Here is an 18,900-nt window from a genome sequence, read left to right as displayed (position 1 = left end):
TGATGGGAGCGATGGCTTGTCCTACCCTGGGGAGGCGAGGCGCCGTCCCAGTGAGCCGTTGAGGCGCGACTCTGGGGATGGGGAGTGTTCAGCCGGCATCCGTCCTCCCTAGAGTGAGGAGAGGTGTCAGGTGCTGGGATAGCATCGCCATAGTCAGACCTGAAAAGCAGTCTGAAGCCTTCTGTCAGGGATTGCTTTCGCTCAGGGAAAATGGTATGCTAAATGTTTTCAGGCACTTCAGAAAACTTACCAGAAAATACTCAGAGAGAAGGAAAGTGCGTTAGAAGCTAAATACCAAGCCATGGAGAGAGCTGCTACCTTTGAACATGATCGAGACAAGGTCAAAAGGCAATTCAAGGTATGACTTGACTTCTTTTCCTGGGAAAATGACCAAAAAGAAGAGAGATATCACTTGGTCACTTTCTCCCAATGAACTCTTCTCCAATAGCTGTCATGAAGATCTCACCTTCTTAAAAAAAAAAGGGGGGGAGAGCATCGTATCTGTAGCTGTCTATTGCCTTTAAGATAGTCCTACCAAAACTATGAGAAAAAATGGAAAGTAACTTTTTAAATATTTAAAGGAGAATATGCGGTGATGCCTCTTAAACTAAATTCCTGCATTATTTGAACACAGGCGTCTTGAAAGTGACAAGAAAACACAGGCTGCAAGCTGGCACATGCTGAAGGAGTGTATGAACACAAGAGTTCCATTATTTTATATATAACATTGTAATATTTAACACTCCTAGCTTACATTAAAGAAAAGCATGTATCAGTGCATGTCTTTGGTTGCTAAAATGTGAGAGCCAGCTAAAGATGAAAGCCTTTGTGGTTTCTCTAGAGATGAGTTAAAATGCCAAGCTGATACTTCTTTTCCCATGCTGCAGATTATGATGCTTCGGTCACCCAAAACAGGACAATAGGTCCTGGTTTTGCAGTGTTTCCAAAAGCCTCAGTATTTTAAATTGCAACAGGTGTTAATGTTTGGCGGATACATAAAAAGAGGATTAGTTTTGACCTTATTTAAGAAAATGAGACTTGAGGAAGATTTCATCTCTTTGAATTTAAATCTAGGTTTGTGTTTTCTTCCCCACATCATGCTAAATTTTTACAAACAGGACAACTGGAGATGCTTGATTGCTTTCTATTTTAGGAAATTTAGATTTCCACAACAATAAAAAGTGAATACGAGATTATGTGGAAATGTAAAAAAATACATGGAAGAATAAAAAGGAATCTTTGAAAATAAATATTACATGCCTTGATTTTAGAAGATGACAAACTTTGAAAGGTGAAGAAACTTATTTGGCATTTTAAGTGAAATTCCCGTAGTAGTGCAGCCTTCTAACTTTCAGAACAGTATGCTAAGCTTTAAAATGGTAAAATTTTAAAAATAGGTCATTTTAAACTATTTTTTTCTGCTCATTTTTAGGTTCCTGATGGGTTCTTGTTCACATTTTCATGCCTATGCCAGCTAAATGAGTGCTAGAAACTTATTTTTCCAATTGAAAGCAGATAACGTGCATTCAGGGACCAATACTGAATTTTAAAAGGTTTATGGTTTGGATTTGTTGTTGTTTTTTTCTTTCCTGCCCACAGATTTTTAGAGAAACTAAAGAAAATGAGATTCAGGACTTACTAAGGGCCAAACGAGAGCTAGAAGCAAAACTTCAGAGACTCCAGGCCCAAGGCATCCAAGTGTTTGATCCTGAAGAGTCTGATTCTGATGATAACTGTACGGATGTTACAGGTGAGAATTTCCTCCCCAGCATTTTGTGTTGGAATGTGACCGAAGTCTGAATAGTAAAGCTCAAGACAAATATTTACGCTCTTTTGAAAAAAAGTTTTATTAATCCAAATGAAAAACAACATAAAGCACTTGAAAGAGTAAAAGTAGCTGACTTTACAAACTTGGTTTAGGTTGTGGGAAGCCCTCGTTTCTGGTCTTATGAATTACTACATGAATAAAATAGAGCACTCTCTAGAGACAATGACAATTTTAAAAAAATTGTTCCATGAGCAGTTCTGAATTCTCTAGTCTTTTCTGAGTTTTCTGATTCTAGATCTGAGAGATCACATTCCAAAGGATCCAGAAAGCACACTTGAAACTAGAGGGACCCTTGGATAGAGTTACTGTCTATGGATGATGACGTATGCCAGTCTCAGCTGATGTACTTTTCAGAATAGCAGGATTAGATATTTAACAAACATGAACCGACCAAAAGAGTTGGTTTACTGAAGAATTTTTTTTTTTCAGGCAAAACCTTATGTATGCTGGAAGAGGTGTTTGATAACGTAGGAAGGATTCAGATAGGTACTTGAACAGTTCACTGACTTTGTATCCGATTTAAAATAGAGCAGTAATTGTAGCAGACAGGTAGCACCTAAACACTCCTAAGGACGTCCACCGTAAAGAGTTCTTGCACCGTGAAGGGTTACTGAGGAAGAACTGCGTGCAAGTGCTGTTGCTTAAGTTTTATTTTTCTTGTTGAGGTATATCAGCTCTCACATCTTGGGAGGAGTGTAAACAGTCAATCTTTAAAAGTAGAAATGTTTCAAAATGCAGTGTTTAGCTTTTTACGTAGTACTTATGCATTTGATGACCTTTAGTGGTACAGGTAGTCTTGTTTTCTTTTATATATTTTTCTGTCTTCTTTTGTATTAAATTTATTTTTGAATTAGTATTTCCATTCTTACCTTTTTGTAAGTCTTTTTCAACTTCCTGATTTTCTCCATGGAAGACTTATTTAGTGTCTTGGATGTTGTATATTGATTGGCAGAACTGTAGTCCAAACATACTATAAAGAGATGCTGCAAAAGTTCTTTCACACAGCACAGAGAATGTGTTTCACTCCTGATCCACAGCCCCTTTACACTTTTTCAGTGCTGGAGCATGACTGAGCAAAAAGTTGTCAATTTTGGGCTGTGCACAAATGACAGCAGCGATATTAGGCTGTGCACAAATGACAGCAGCAACAGTGTGAACTGTTTTCCTGATTCGTAATACGGGTCAGCATTTGAACCCAACAGATGAAAGCAATCTGTATAACAAATAAGTAGCAAATAACCATTCTTTAGCAGCGTGGCTCTTCGTTAACTTTTGGGACAAGTGCCCATGTAGAACTGCAGCACGCAAAGATGGGAGCAAATCTGCTGAAGGAGAAAAAAGTGTTATCAGTGGCACATGGCAGCAGGTTTCTGCTGGAGTCTTTAAGACGGATAGTTGAACTTGTTTAGTGACAATGAGGAAGGCTTTTGTTTTGTTTTGTTTTCCAATACTTAGCTGCTGGCGTGCAATCCGAATACTGGAACGGTGGAGCTTTGGGGAGCGAGCCATCCATGGGTAGCATGATGCAACTTCAGCAGTCTTTCAGAGGGCCTGAATTTGCTCATAGCTCCATAGATGTTGAGGGACCATTTGCAAATATAAACAGGGGTAAGTAGTGGTGGTTTGTCCTGCTGGGAATGTAGGTGTCTTGTGTAATTTTTCTATCCATTCTTAAGTACTTCTGTTCTTTGTTAGCTCCTCTTCTGTCCATTCTTGGGTAATTTAACAAAAGAGTTATTTGGATTTCTTCATAGAAATAAAAGAAACTCTAGCTGTACATGCTAAGTTATGCGTATTTGGTGACTACAGTGTGTGTAGCAATGATTTTAGCAAACAACAATGAATGGCGCGAGTAAACCAAATACTGTTTTGTTTCATATGTTCTTTTTTCCATTTATATGCAAATTCTCTATTCCTGAGTATGAATGTTAGATTCGTATTAGAATAAAGTATATCCCTGTTTTTATCATTAGATTTGCATGCTGTCCGACTCTGCTTAGGGGCCCATTTACGGAAATCTGACTGCAAGACCATGATGTATGCAGTGTTAGGTGAATCAGTGTTAGGTATTTTCTTGTCAATAATTACTTTTGAACTTTGTTGCCCAAGTGGCCTCTGATAAATTGTCTTCTGGTCCTAGCTGTGGAACCCCTCCTTCACATAGTTGACTTCGCTGGCAGCTTCTGCCTTTTTTCTTTCAAATATATAAAATTAAAATAATTGAGTAAAAACGTTACTGCTTTTTAAATGAAACGTAGCATTCATAATATTAAGAGATGATGGCTTACCTGTTATGCGGTGTAATCACATGTGAAGATCTCGAGACTTTATTTTGTTCTTTCTCCACTGGCAGATGATTGGGATGCTGCTGTTGCCAGTTTATTACAGGTTACTCCTCTGTTTTCCCACTCCCTGTGGAGTAACACAGTGAGATGTTTTATTATTAGTACTGATGAGACTCAACCAGAAGTGGACATCCTTATTAGAGTGAGTGCCTCACAAACTTATGCTGTCTTATATACTCTTTTGTTTCCACTTCAATACTTACTGAGAAATTAGTACAATACTTGTTGAAAGCTTTAGTAGGTGTAGCCTGGTTTTAGTGAGGTCAGTGAAAGTATTGTCAAGAACTTCAAGGGAAGAAACTGCCTAGAGAAAAGAAACTGGAGTTTATCTAGTAGGTCCTTAGTGCTGTGCAGATTTAGTAATAAAGCACTGTTATTCAAATTTGCTTTCAGAACTACTCACCAAAACTTCAAAGAGTCTGTGAAACTATGGGATACTTCTTTCAAGTTGTTACTTTTTCAGGAGAAAATGAAAGACCTCTTAAGGATGTAAGAAAATGGGAAATTGAAAAAAGTTCATTAGTCATTTTGCTTCTGCACTTGACTTTGCCAAAGTAAGTATTTTCCAGACTGGTAAAGCAAATGGGAACTGGTTATTTATGCAGAGCGCATAGCTTATTAAAATGCATGTGATGCTTTGCTCAGTACGTTTTCTAAGCTGCTATCTTCTAAATGATACTCCTTCAAGCTTTAGGTTTGCTAGTGCGGACAGTTAAAAATATATCAGCTCTGCATTGTTTCCTTTTTTCTTGTAGCTACAGATTCTCTTTAGAATACAGCATGAAAGATGTCTTCATAATACAGAAATGTTTTGCTTCCCAAGAGCAGCTCTCTGTCATTCATATATCTGGAGCCTTAGGAATTCAGGATGGCTGGCATGGATGTCCTCATTGTTTTTCATTTGCTTATTTAGCCTTACACTTGTCTGTAGTATTTTGATTCTATTTGGTCACATCTTGTTTTCTGTCTTTGACAACTTCGTGGGCTGAGTTCATTGCTCTCCTGTGTGGTACCTTCTAAGGGCTGGCTTTTTACAGCTTAATTAACTGAAGTCATGATGTTCTATGACAAGTGATGATGCAATGTGTACTGTTTGTTCAGTGAGTAATTTCCTAACCTTCTAGAGGAAGAAACATGACTGACTAAATGAAAAACACCAAACTTATGTTAGGACTGTTTCTGTTACCCATTTGGGACTTTTGGGGCGGAGTTTGGTTTTATTGTTTGGGAGAGGACAGAGTGTCCTTTTGGTCAATAAGAGAAAGAAAGGTATTAAAGAAGATAATATTAGGGAAAACAGAGTAGTCGTTCCAAAACATATATATAAATGCAAAAATCTGAAAATGCTGTTATGTCTTAAGTTTCTTGTTAGGGATAGATTTTTGAACTCTCGAGATTTCAAATGCCGTTGTGTTATTAGAGCTCTTGTATTAAGTAGACCTCCTGTTGCTGTAAATAAAACATCTATCTGCAGAGAATTAAAGGTTTAAAGTTTAAGACACGTAGCTAAGATTTACAAGAGTGAAGTGCTTCAGAGAGCAGCCAAGTACAGCAGAAGTTGTTGATTAGTTTTCGTAGAGGAATCAGACTAGAGCTACCATACATTTATGTCCTTAGAGAATGTCAGCTGCTGAAGGTATACTGGCACTCTGAGGGAAAACTGTTGCCAAGTAGCTCGGTTTTCTGTATGTGGATCACAAGTGTTTGAAATACAGAAGAAAAACAACAAAAAAACCCCAAACAACAAAATAAACACAGAGGAGTGTTCCTGCCAACAGTGTTCACTTAGAGAGTTTCTCTTAGAAAAACCATGATGAAAATTGTTGTGCTCATATAAAGAATACAGCGTTTGGTTGTCAGCATCCCTGAGCTGTGTAATTCCTTCTGCGGAACAGCAGTAGATTACTGGGAATATTGTCCATGGATATCATTCACATACATAAGTACAAAGTGCTTTCACATTTGGAGGTGTGTAATTCTACTTTTCAGCTGCTATAAATTAAAAGACTATCCTACACCTGGCAAATACTGAAGGACCTTTCAGAAAAAGGTCAAGGAATAGAAAAGAGCCTTCAAATAAGTGATGGCAGAGTGTGTACATGAGGCTTATTAATCATGTGTGAATCCACGTTCTTTCCATGCAAGGCAGTTACCTTTCACTCTGCATGTTTTTTATGACAAGAAGATCAACTTTTAATTTACAAAGCAATAATCATAAAAATTAATGGTTTGTGTTTGGTCCAAGTAGCATAAATTCCTCTCTTAGCTTTTCCTTGCTTCAGAGTTTATCTTAAATTCTCTGCTGAAATATTTGCTTGCCCTTTGTTGTAAATAGATAAGGCTTTTCAATTAGATTTTGCAGTGAACCCCGCCTTCGGAGCTTTTGTTGATTGAACTGTTTGCTACAGTGGTGTAATATAGCACAAGAATGCTGTTTTCCAATCTAGTTGTTTGCTGGAGGACTGTGAAGAAGCCTTCTTGAGAAATCCAGAAGAAAAACCACAGCTAATTTACCACAGAAAGGAGGACGGCAGAGTCAGCTCAGTCTCAGTGCAACAGTTAATTGAGCAAATTACTTACATGAACAAAGCAAAGGTATGGCATTTTAAAGATTGTTGAATTTTTAAAAGACTTACTTTCGTGCTGTAACAACACTTTGAGTTCTAGTAGTCTCAAATTTAAGGATAAATTGCGTTGCACTCATTGCTCTGAGAGTTCATTATATGAGCAGGTTGATGGAGCTGAAATTTATGAACATTATGAAATTTTCATTAGCAGGGGGATAAAAAAAGCCACTGCATTTTTGCTGAATGAAAAATGATCCCTATGCAATAAGCGTAGAATTTCTCACCTGTGTGTAGCCATTTAAATCGCTGAGGTCCCTCTGTAGCCACTGAAGAACTAGAAGTGTACTTCCAGTGAGCTTTCTCGGTTGCTTTTTATTTCTCTTTATAGAGAGAACTGTTGAGAACAGCTGAAACTAGATACCCAAAATATAAAAGCTTGGACAAAGCAAATCCCACCTAAGGAATGCAACAGAATGGAATTTAAATGTGTGTTCCGGTGGTTTTTTTGTTGGAAGTCCTAAATACTGTGTCCAGTTGGGATCATGCTTTGCCATTTACTTTTTTAGGTGATTGATCATATTGGAGGTGTGGAGGAGGGAGCGTATGAAATATATAATTGTGTGGAAAAGATAATTAAACAGGTAAAGTACATGAGGCATTCCAGTTCCTTCTGTTCCTACTCTGATTTATGATCTTAAATGGTATCACTGTGCTTACTATGTGCTACTTGGATGTAATTTAAAGGATCTTTTTGTGGTTCCTCATTAATATCTGGCAAGCAATGAAATTTACAAGTGGAAAATGAAGCCCCAAATTGAGCAGTGCCTTCATGGACAGAAGCAAAAAAAAACTGGGGAAAGGGATCTCTTTGTGGCCTAAATTCTCTTTTAGTTTCTCTTTATCCATATCATAAGATAAGGAAGCATTGCATAGCCCATTCTGTCCTTTTCCTTCCTTGTGGTGAGTTACTTCCACTATGGGAAGACTAAAACCAATGTCTCAGGACAGCATAGAAGGACATGAGCAGATTGATGTCAGTAGAGCTGCACTCATATACAGTGGAATTGAAACCAAATGTGCCTGCACTGTTAAGAGTAATAGTTGCAGTTTTCTCCCATGTAATTTTCTTTTTACTTAGGATATATTGGGATATGAAATGACAGAACTAGAAGGCAAGGAGTTGGATAGTAAGGAAGAGTCCACGGCTCCTGAAGAAGAAGTTTTTGGTGATGTGTTGTGGGATGCACATGATGAACAAGAACAGATGGAAGCTTTTCAGCAGGCCTCTAATTCAACATGTGAGCTGGGGTTCGAGAAAGTAAGTACACTGGAAATGTATATAGATGGAGAGGAAGTCGTCACTCGCTTCCATCTCTTGTGAGGCAAGATATAGCTCTACAGAAGAGGCATCCTTGAGGCTGTTACTCCTTAGGCTATGTCTTTCATAGATGGCATATTTATTTTCTGGGAGAGATGCCAGTTTGTGTGTTGCTGAATGGTACCAATGAAGAAGCAATTGTTGTTCCTGCACTGGAGAAAAGCACTGTAGCCATGTTTGGGGGTAATTTATTCTTTCACTTCACTACTCATATATTGGCAGTGGTATGGAGGGTTGTACCATCTTTACTGCATTCTAGAGTGGAAAAAATACTTACGTGTATCTTAACCTCCACTTCTTTTTTGCAGACAAAATATTTCTCCCGAGTTGGGGAAGGGCAGTTTTTGGGTTTCGTTTTGACATCCTGAACTCTGCTACTACATTCTTGGGCATTTATGTGGTTAAAGAAAATTTCCTTTTGCATACTTAGTCCCTGAAAACACCATCAATGGCAGATGCCAGCTTTGAAGTTTTGTCCTGGCAACCACATGCAGTGCCCTGGAGTAGTTGGAGGCATGTTGGAGGAAGGAAGCCTGAACAAGCTTAATACCCAATTCCTTTACTATAGTAACATAATTCAGTTTATTAGCACTGAAAGTTCCATTTTAAATAGAGTTTGGAAAAAAAAATGTTTATTTTACATTTGCTTTAAAAATCATGTCCAGTGGAAGGACAAGGGATAACGGATGCAAACTGGAGCATAGGAGGTTCCACAGAAACATTATGAAAATCTTTTTCACAGTGAGGGTGACAGAGCACTGGAACAGGCTGTCCAGGGAGGGTGTGGAGTCTCCTTCTCTGGAGACATTCAAAACCTGCCTGAACGCGTTCCTGTGTCACCTACCCTAGGTGATCCTGCAGGTGGATTGGACTAGATGATCTCTCAAAGTCCCTTCCAACTCCTAACATTCTGTAATTCTGTGAAAAGACAATGAATTCCTTAATGGCTTAATTACAAAATTCATTTCCATTTGTGTTACACCCCATTTCAGTAGTATTCCTTACCTTAAAAAAATCTGTGCATGCATTCTGTGTCTAGGTGGTTTGCAATACCAAGCACTCTATTTCTCCCTTATACAGTGGAATATTCGTAATAGTTGTTTCTATCTTACAGTATTTTGAACGTCTAAATGACTTAGTAGCAGCACCAGCACCAATTCCCCCTCTGCTTGTATCAGGAGGACCGGGCTCTGGGAAGTCTCTCCTTCTGTCGAAATGGTAATCTAGACTATTTTTTTTGTGTGTATGTGTGAATGAAATTTAAGGAAAATAGTTTCCATTACATTTCACGCATCGTATCAGTTTAATCAGAGGTAAGATGGGAGCATTTGCAAAACACTGATGTTATTGAAGCATCCTGGAAGGATTTGTAATAATTGCGTAGCTAGTTGCATCTGGACTGTCTTTAACATCTTCCCTGACTCCAGCTGAGTCCCTTGGAGTCTTTTTAACTGAAATAAAGGAAAGATCAGACCCAGTAATTTGTCGCAGAAGTAGGCTATGACAAAATTTGCTGACATAAAAATATATTGACAACGTTGTTACTTTTAAAAAGCTTAGTGATGTGTGACTGCCCAGTGCCAGGAAGGGCATTTGTTCATGGCTGTCAGTACTGGGGAGAGCAAAAATGGAATGTGACATAAAAAGTTCAGTTACAGCTCACAAAATGTCTATCCTGTTTTATACAGAAAACATAAAACACCTCTAGCTCAAAAGCTCTGTCTCCTTTGGCAAAATTGATGGATTTTTACTTGAACTATACTTGAAAAAGTATAGTCTGTTAAGTGCTGCTTTTCTCTTTTCTTTTTTTTACTTCTGTCCTTAGGATCCAATTGCAGCAGAAGCATTCACCGAATACTCTAATTCTTTACCACTTTGTTGGGAGACCCATGTCTACTAGTTCGGAATCTGCATTGATAATTAAACGCCTTACTTTAAAGGTATGCTCTGTTGTTACATGCTTTTCATTGCATTGTTCTTTGGGAAGCGGCAGCGTGTGTGCGTATGTCAAAAGATAAAATTTTCTACGTAAGTTAAGAGTAACACAAATGTAAGGCCTTGCAGAATGGGGGGAATCTGTTCCTATACTCTGAAGGCAGATCAATTAAATAGCATTTCTGGGATATTTGTAATAGATTGGCATTAGCAGTTATGCTTGCAATAACGTATGTCAATGGCTTATAAAACCATATAAGCTGCTTCCAAAATTTCCTTCCATCTGGCAAATGAGAGAGGCAGGCAGTACGTCTTCTGCCTGTGTGTTTAGAAACCTGATGCTGTATTCACCAGTTGGCGCCGTGTCATTCCTTCACTAGTCTCTTTCCTGTGGTAATTTCTTTCTTAATTGTGTATTAGATAAGTGCAGAATAAGAGTAATATTTTTGTGCCAGTTTCTGACCTTGCATTTTCCTTCACAGGGTGGCACTAAGGACCTCACAGGACTAAAATCTGTAGAAAAACGAAATCCGTCATGGTCTCCTTGCGATTTTCTTAAATATTTTAGAAGTCTGTCTATTTAACCTGTGAAAGTTTTAAGCCCTTTAAGTCTCCAAATTCCTTGTCTTTTGCATAAAGTCAGATTATCTCTCTAGAATTTACACAGCAAGCTCAATAACTTTTCTTTATTCTGCATATGCCACCTGTCTTCATATACTAGAAGGGAAGACTTCTGTGTGAACTTGACTAGAAAGATTGCCCCAAAGTTGTGTATTTTTTTTATATTCTCTTGTGTCTTTAGGCCTTCTTTCAACTATCTTAGTTGATTTTTAAGGTAGAACTTGTTACATATATTTATAATTCTGCAGCTTATGCAGCACTCTTGGTTAGTGTCACCTCTAACTTTGGATCCAGCTAAACTTCTGGAAGAGTTTCCCCGCTGGCTTGAAAAACTTTCTGCACGTCATCAAGGCAGCATTATTATAATTATTGATTCTATTGACCAAATACAGGTATGCTTTCAAAATATTTGCCATTTGTCAGTCTAAAGGAAACCTTGATTATTGTAATAGGTTCACCTGTATCTGTGTAACAGAAATATTAATGTTTACTTTGCTCTGAAGAGCACATACAAAAAATGGTTTTGCAAAAAGTGTAGATGAGTTAAAATAGTCTTCCAGTTTTTATAGAAGAAATTTGTGTTGGATTGGTTGGGAGGTTTTTTCTACGTTTATCATAACACCTTAGTTTTTGAACAATCCAGTTACATTATTTATCCAGAGATTGAAGGCTGTCAGATTAATGACTTGGCATGTAAATAGCCAAGGGAAACATTTCAGTAATAATATTCTATCAGCTTTGTTTCACGTACAGTCATGCTGATACATGCCAGTGGATCATTCAGTATTGTTTCAAGAGCTAGATCAGGAAAAATTTTTAAGGGCACTGGAGAATTTCGGGCTCCTTTCACTGATCTGTGCAGTTAATGAAATGTATTGACTTCTGGCATTGTTTTGAACAACCTTTTTGTTAAGTAACGGAAGTTTGTTTTTAAGCAAGCTGAGAAGCATATGAAGTGGCTGATAGATCCGCTGCCCGTGAATGTCAGAGTGATCGTATCAGTGAATGTAGAAACTTGTCCACAGGCTTGGAGGTATGTCAGATTTCTGAGCTGTTTCCAAGTAGCCCAGGTTAGAATTATTGTTTTAAATTAGTTACTTGTTGAAGAGAAAACAGCCAGATTTCTCAAGATCTGGAGATTTAATGGGATAAGGTTTTGTAACCATCAGGGACACCAAAAGCATCTCTGTTGTAACTGCAATAAGGACAGTTTTTAGCTGTCAGGAAAACAGATTTTTGTTTTACTGTGGTGGGTCTGTCCACATAAGTGTATGAAAGAGGACATTACGTGCAGGCAGATGCACATCAGGAACCGCAATGCCATGATGTAAACCCAGGATAAGGCTAAAAGTGGAAATTTTACTTGTGATAACTGGAATTTCTTAGTAGCAGGGAATAGTTTGAATTACTGCTTTGATATAAATCTTCAAAACGTTCTGGAACTTTGATGCCTTTTTTACTTTCATGTGCTATTTAATAAGGTCTGAATATGACTTTGTTCTTTCTTACCAAAGGTTGTGGCCCACTCTTCATCTTGATCCGCTGAATTCCAAAGATGTTAAATCTCTCATTAGTGCAGAATGCAACTCTGCAAATGTTAAATTGACTAAAGAGCAGGTATGTCTGTTGCAGTTCTTCTGAAATACCTGACTCTAGTAAAACTTTTAATGAATACCTGAAAAGGTGAATAAGCTCAGCTGCCAAAAGAAAGTATTATATTTAGCTAACTAAATACTACTGCTCAAGAGAGCATGCAGTTTGAGTATTTTTACCCCGTGACTCATAGGACTGAAACACACATGGAACAACATAAATTACTGACACAAGAACAGTGCAGTAACATATATTACTGTAAACGTGTTCCTTTATTGTAGAGTAACAGAAGATTTAGTGTTGTGTAATATTGTAACAATGATTGGCAGAGTGAGGAAAAACGTATTTTGCCTCTTTGCCTTGGAGACCGATTCTGTAGCTTAATCCTCATCTTGAGAGATACAGTGGTTAGATCCTAACTCTTCATTTTAAATTCGAAATGAAACTTTTACTCATATGCTATAACTGTAAAAACATGCCATGTTTTGTGCACCAGCTATCATGTCATAGTCTTCAGATGTTACAGACAGAAGCATATCTAGAACTTTGATTTTCTTGTAAAAAAATGAACATTTTATTGGTATGGTTAATTTCATCTTGGCTCACAGATTTTGTTTAAAATGTTGTAGGAAAAGAAGCTTGAGAGGCACTGTCGATCCGCCGCAACTTGCAATGCTTTGTATGTCACTCTCTTGAGCAAAATCATTGCTCAGTAAGTTGAGATGATCTTGAAATTATTATGCTCTTCACTAGATTAGAAGACTTCAGAGAGGTTTCTTAGCATTTTGAAATACATTCGTCTAACATACAGTGGATCTTGTCAAGAAAAAACAGTGGAGCATTATACAAAGTTTTCCCCCTTCACTGACTGAATGCATTGGGGAAGAAAAGTCGCAGAATATACAACTGCTATTTTGATACTGAGTGAATCCAAATATCTTCTGTTTTGGGGGGGCTTTCTGTTATTTTTCTGTTATTCTACTTTATGGATATGTCAGTTTCTTCAGTGCTTTTTAAAGATATTTGGATAATGTTAGTAATTGTTCCATTAAACAATTTAATTCAGGTCTATTGTATTTACTGATGCACCAGATAGTTTGCCTCATAGATTTTTAAGGCTAAAAGAAAGTTCAGCAACTGTTTAGCTTTACATCTTGCATATGATACTTTGCCCTATAATTCCTCCTGTGGAGAAAATCAGTCTTTTCTCTTGTGCAAGCAAATACTTAATAAGTACATTGGCTTATTATTAACCTAGACTTCATCCGATTGAGAAAGATGCATTTTTAGTTTAGAGACTCCCAAAAAATGATACACAGATTGATAATATACTCTGTGTGACTGATTTTCTTTGGGTTTTGTTTCTGTGTCCTAGAGTGCTTAATTGCTCCTGAAAACATGCTTTGTAAATGCATGACATAAAAAAGCAGCATTTGGTTTTATCTTTATCCAGCATGATGTTCTTACTTTGTACTCCCACTGGAGGAAGGAACACTGCATCATTCTGTTTGCTTGTGCTTTTTGCGTTTTTTTTTTTAATGAAAATGTTGCAGTCCTTTAGAAAAATTGGACAATATGGCAGAAGGTAGCTTCATGCATTCACCTCTTCTGTGTTTAAATCTTACCAGGCACCATGTACCTTCTAAACCCAGTAGGAATTCAGAGCACTTTGGAGATAGAGCTTTTCAGTAGCTTCAATCTGTCGAATTTAAGCAGCCAAATTTAATATGCCAAACCATGCCCTTTTTGTCTTTCTGCTTAGTGTTGGAAGTACAGGAAATATTGACGAAACTCTTGAACAATGTTTCCAGTGTCAAGACACAGTGTCACTGTACAGGCTTGTTCTAAGATCAATTCAAGAATCGTTGCAGAGTGATAAAGAGAAAGGTCTTTTGAGAGAGGTAAGCAGAGAATGCATCACTATTTCTGCAGGTAATGTGTATTCTTTCCTGCAAAGATCTTCTTTAAGTTAAAATTAAATATAAATTTATGTTGGTTCATATGTATGATTCAGAGATTACTGTAGTATTAGTATAGAAGGGAGAGTTTTATTAATCTCATTATATCGGTTGTGTAACTAAAAACATGTGACTGCTCTGTGTTAAATTTCAACTAAGTCATTGTCTCACCAAACAAAATGTAACTTTTCCACTATGATGTGATATAGAATAGGCACCTCCTTGCTGATGACTACCTTGATCCACTGATTAACTACATCAAGCATAGTAGATGTAATCAAAGCACGGTATCTTGTGAATACAGGGCACCAATAACTATATTTCTGATTCATCTTCCTAGCTTTGCAGAATTTCCCTGTTGTGTGGAACATTTCTTTTGATTAGGATGTGATACTGAATAATTGCCTGGAGTTCTTTGGTGCTGGCAGCGTAAGACCTCCAATGTGTTTTACTTAGGCGGAAGTTCCTTGTGGTAATGGATTTATTTCCCCCCAGTATTTTAAAGGAAAGTCTAAGGAGCCATTTGTTTCTTCTGGAGTGTCCCTTTCAATGCTTTGTCTGTGAGAATATTCCTCCCTTAGCACTGAGGACTGTTTGAGGACAGAAGAGGGAAAGGGCTTGTGTAGGCCTTGGTGTATAGAGTTACACACAGTGATACACAGTATTTTTCTTGGAATTTCACTGTAACTAAGCTCTGGAGCAAATACTGTTAACTGTGTAAAGTAATTTTTCTGCTTTGTTTAGATACTGTGTGTCATCAGCGTTAGCCACAATGGTGTGAGTGAGTCTGAGCTGATGGAACTTTATCCCCAACTGTCTTCTGCAGTGTTAGCCTCACTTGTTCACAGCCTGCACAAAATGTGTTTGCTGACGTATGGCTGTGGTCTGCTGAAGTTCCAGCACCTCCAGGTAAATTTTGTAATTCTAAACACATGCAAGTGAAACTCCACCCCCTAAGTTCTTGCTGGTTTTTAGAGAAATTCTGTTGTTAACTACGTAGGCTGTTACACGTCTGTATTTGCTCAAATTTTTTCCTTAATGTCTAGTTTAATGTTAGAATCACCTTGAAAACTACTCAAGCTGTGATATTGGCATTGGTCAATACTGTTCAGCGATTGAAAACCTGGAATTTCAAACCTTCAGAAATTTCTATGTTAGTTGTTAGCTCTATGTGTCCTAGAAAGCACTGGTTCCACAAAAAACAAGCAGAACTGAAGGTATGTTTTCTACATAACCAGAGTTTTGTCTAATGCGGGACTGTCTGTAGTGCCATTGTCATAGAAAGATTTTGATTTCTACAACATGAGACATATTGTAAAGAAATCTTGCACAGCTCCTGTGTGTGATCAGCACTTAAGAAACAAATTAAATTCATTGGTTTCCTCTTGATTACACTCTCTTTCAGGCTTGGGAGTTGGTAAGACTAGAGTATATGGAAGAAGGTGAAAATACTATTTCTGCCTACAGAAAAAAACTGGTGGAATATTTCACTGTGCAGCTAAGGTAGGTCAAAACTCCTTGAAATGTGCTTTATGCAGGCTTTATGCCACATGGATATTTTTGTTTTCTTCATATAGCTTCTTCAACCCAGTTTAGTAAACTGTTAGGGCAAAATTACGCCGTGAAAAATTAGTAGTCAGTTTATCAGTTTGTTATTGATGTGTTGCTTTTTCATCTTTGAAAAGAACGAGGGCTATCAAGGGGTATGATCATATAATAAAGTTATGTGAAATGATAGGGCATGAATTTATACTGCACCAGTGATTTTGTGGAAGGTGACCCCATGTGGATTTTTAGCTTCCAGTAAATGGAATTTTGAGGATTTTTGAGGTTGCTCAGAACTTGAAGTAGCAGCAGAGGACCACTTGCATTCAGCAGACGATTAGCACACATGCGAGGGGAGGTCCGACAGAACAGCCAAGCAGCTGCAAGTTCATATCCAGCTTGAAAACTGACTTACGTGTGTCCCAGCTGTGGGGTGCTGCTTAGTGCTTCTCAGAGCAGCCACTGTTGGCTAGCAAAAAACTAAGAGGGCCACGGCGTGCCAGACAGGAGGCACAAAGGGACTGTGAGCTGGAGAGCTGCAGTCCTGCTAGCAGCCATAGAGGAGCAGGCATCTCAGAGTTTTATTTGCTTTTATTTTATTTGCTTTTCTTTCAATAGCCAAGACCGAGTGACTTGGAGAAGTGCAGATGAACTTCCCTGGCTCTTCCAGCAGCAGAGTGATAAGCAAAAGCTACACAAGTGTCTTTTGAACCTCTTCGTATCCCAAAACCTTTACAAAAGGTACAAAGGTAGCCACTGCTTTGGCAGTTATAAACATTTCAAAGTCATTTTTTGTTGATATAAATCAGAAAATGACAGATACAGATTAAAGAAGCTTAAATAGTGGAGGCTGAAGTGCTAAATATTGTTGACATATAAATCACCTGGGTTTTGTATTGTTACACCTTGGAGGTTGGTAAAGGGAAAAACATAGGTGTTGAGCAGCATTAGTCTCTGTTGGCTTCTCTCTGTCGACACTAGCATAAAGACAGAAATCACCCATATGACCCTTCTCTTCTAAGCTAGCATCAGTCTGAATAGAGGGGTATCAGAGATAAGATAAGCTTCTTGTTTCCTTGTTAAAACAGGGGACATTTTGCAGAATTGCTGAGTTACTGGCAGCTGGTTGGGAAAGATAAGAGCTCTATGGCAGCTGAGTATTTTGACTCTCTGAAAGAATATGAAAAAAGCTGTGAGGGAGAGGAAAGTATGAACTGCCTGGCTGATCTTTATGAGACCCTGGGACGGTTTCTTAAGGACCTAGGTCTTCTAAGTCAGGTAAGTCCATTTAGAGATTATTGTAACAGCAAGGAGTCAAATGAAGCAGGGCTCAGTGTGTGCTTTCTGTTACAGTTGTTAAGTTATTGTAGCACACAGGATGCTGCCAGCTGTCATCTTATTCTGAACTCTGATGTTACAGGCTGTAGCTCCTCTGCAGCGGTCTCTGGAGATTCGAGAGACTGCGCTAGATCCCGACCACCCAAGGGTGGCACAGTCACTCCACCAGCTAGCAGGAGTTTATGTTCAGTGGAAGAAGTTTGGAAATGCTGAACAGTTGTATAAACAGGCACTGGAAATCTCGGAAAATGCTTACGGAGCTGAACATCCTCGGGTAGCCCGTGAACTTGATGCACTTGCAACCTTGTACCAAAAGCAGAACAAGTAAGCTTAACTACACTGGTATTTTTCTATCATGTGGAGGTATTGCCATAAGGATGGAAGAATAATTTTTACTGCCTTAAGAGTGATAAATCAGTCTTTCAAAGAGTACTGCTTCAAGGATAGGAAGAGCAAGGAAGGAATTTTCCAGCTGGTTTGTAGAAAAAATAATGAGATAGTGTGCACCTGAAGATAGCATGTAAGCTGTTATTTAGAAAGTTTTAATGAGCTGTTCATCCTTGGATGTGTGTGGAACCAGATCTAAGCAGGGCTTTTCTAGTCAAAACCCTTGTTATGGAGATTAAAGGGTACCAAAGCATCAAAAATTATTTATGAAAGGTTGAAAGTGAACCAAAATTAAATATGGCAGTGAGAGATTGTGACCACCAACTCAATTCAGAGTGCCAAAAACTTGCCCCACACACTGCAGGGAGCATGTGTGTTAATTTACATGAGAGGCAAAGAAAGTAACTTTAATGCACTGATCCAATGATGAATGTAACCGTTATCACTAACCAGTAACTGTAGAATTAGTGGCAAATTAGGCATGTTTATACTAATAAGTTACAAAATAAATATGTTGCAGTTTTTCGATGCAGTGTGCTAATTTCATCTAACATCCAAACTTGGCCAACTTTGCTAAAAAAACCAATGTAGGCTTTCTAAACTATCATTTGGTTTAAAGAGTTCTTTCTGTGATAGTTGCTGCTTTTGGCAACCGAGGTGGTATAAATATAGCAGCAAAGTTGCCTTCCTGAAGCCAGAATGTTTCTTTTGGTTCTTTTTTGAAGTTTCCTAACTTCTGTTACAAACATGAGCATCCTCTTCCATGTTCTTGAGGCAGGCCACCAACTTTTGTGCTTAGTTTTCAAAAATACTGTAACAGTTGGAAATAAAGGAGGACCATTGTCTGGTCCTAAGCATTTTGGATATTCTTATCTTTGACTAAACATGTGAATTCAACTTTTCTCGGATTTGTATGTTCAACTAACTTAGAAGCTTTCCAGAATACTCAGTGATACTACATTTGTTCTCAGATATGAACAAGCTGAGCAACTGAGGAAAAAGTCCTTCAAAATACGCCAGAAAGCAGCAAGGCGGAAAGGCAGTCTGGTAAGGAAACATTTGATACTTCGTAAAAGTCCGGAGCGTGTTATGGCTTAGCTGATCTGATGCTCAGATGCTTAAGGCCTTAAGTAGTGCAGCAGGCTGGCAGCAGCTTTGGTTACTGCCCTTTCAACTCTGTTGGAAGTGCAGATGAATCAGCACAAGTGGTATAGAATTGGGAGAAGTAGAAAAGAAAGAAGTGGATATATACATTTCAGGGGTGCAGAATTACTGCTGATCCAAGTGGCTGGCAGAACAGCAGTGGAAAAAGAAGTTCTCTGGAATAACTGAGGCATTTATACTACAGATACTATTGAATATAGTGCTTACTGCAGTGGATGATCCCAGGAGTGATATTAGGTGC

The 18,900-nt window shown here is 38.2% G+C and overlaps 1 protein-coding gene across 1 annotated transcript in view; it reads left to right on the top strand.

The window, feature by feature from the left end:
* Positions 1–11: 11 nt before the first annotated feature.
* The window catches only part of NPHP3 (nephronophthisis 3 (adolescent)), a 24,543-nt gene continuing 5,654 nt past the window's right edge, over positions 12–18,900 (top strand). The window contains exons 1-22 of the mRNA XM_009871434.1: positions 12–50; positions 233–358; positions 1,600–1,750; positions 3,284–3,436; positions 4,182–4,315; positions 4,567–4,727; positions 6,621–6,768; positions 7,307–7,381; positions 7,879–8,058; positions 9,233–9,336; positions 9,944–10,058; positions 10,923–11,066; positions 11,610–11,707; positions 12,189–12,291; positions 12,897–12,979; positions 14,030–14,168; positions 14,970–15,134; positions 15,631–15,728; positions 16,389–16,511; positions 16,859–17,048; positions 17,191–17,432; positions 18,467–18,542. Coding sequence (XP_009869736.1) covers positions 12–50; positions 233–358; positions 1,600–1,750; positions 3,284–3,436; positions 4,182–4,315; positions 4,567–4,727; positions 6,621–6,768; positions 7,307–7,381; positions 7,879–8,058; positions 9,233–9,336; positions 9,944–10,058; positions 10,923–11,066; positions 11,610–11,707; positions 12,189–12,291; positions 12,897–12,979; positions 14,030–14,168; positions 14,970–15,134; positions 15,631–15,728; positions 16,389–16,511; positions 16,859–17,048; positions 17,191–17,432; positions 18,467–18,542 — 2,847 coding nt within the window. The remainder of the gene's footprint in view (positions 51–232; positions 359–1,599; positions 1,751–3,283; positions 3,437–4,181; positions 4,316–4,566; positions 4,728–6,620; positions 6,769–7,306; positions 7,382–7,878; positions 8,059–9,232; positions 9,337–9,943; positions 10,059–10,922; positions 11,067–11,609; positions 11,708–12,188; positions 12,292–12,896; positions 12,980–14,029; positions 14,169–14,969; positions 15,135–15,630; positions 15,729–16,388; positions 16,512–16,858; positions 17,049–17,190; positions 17,433–18,466; positions 18,543–18,900) is intronic.

This window comes from Apaloderma vittatum, unplaced genomic scaffold, assembly GCF_000703405.1.
Source record: "Apaloderma vittatum isolate BGI_N311 unplaced genomic scaffold, ASM70340v1 scaffold22026, whole genome shotgun sequence".
Classification (NCBI taxonomy): Eukaryota; Metazoa; Chordata; class Aves; order Trogoniformes; family Trogonidae; genus Apaloderma; species Apaloderma vittatum.
The sequence above is the reverse complement of the archived record's forward strand: the minus strand, read 5'-3'. Positions and strand labels throughout refer to the sequence as shown.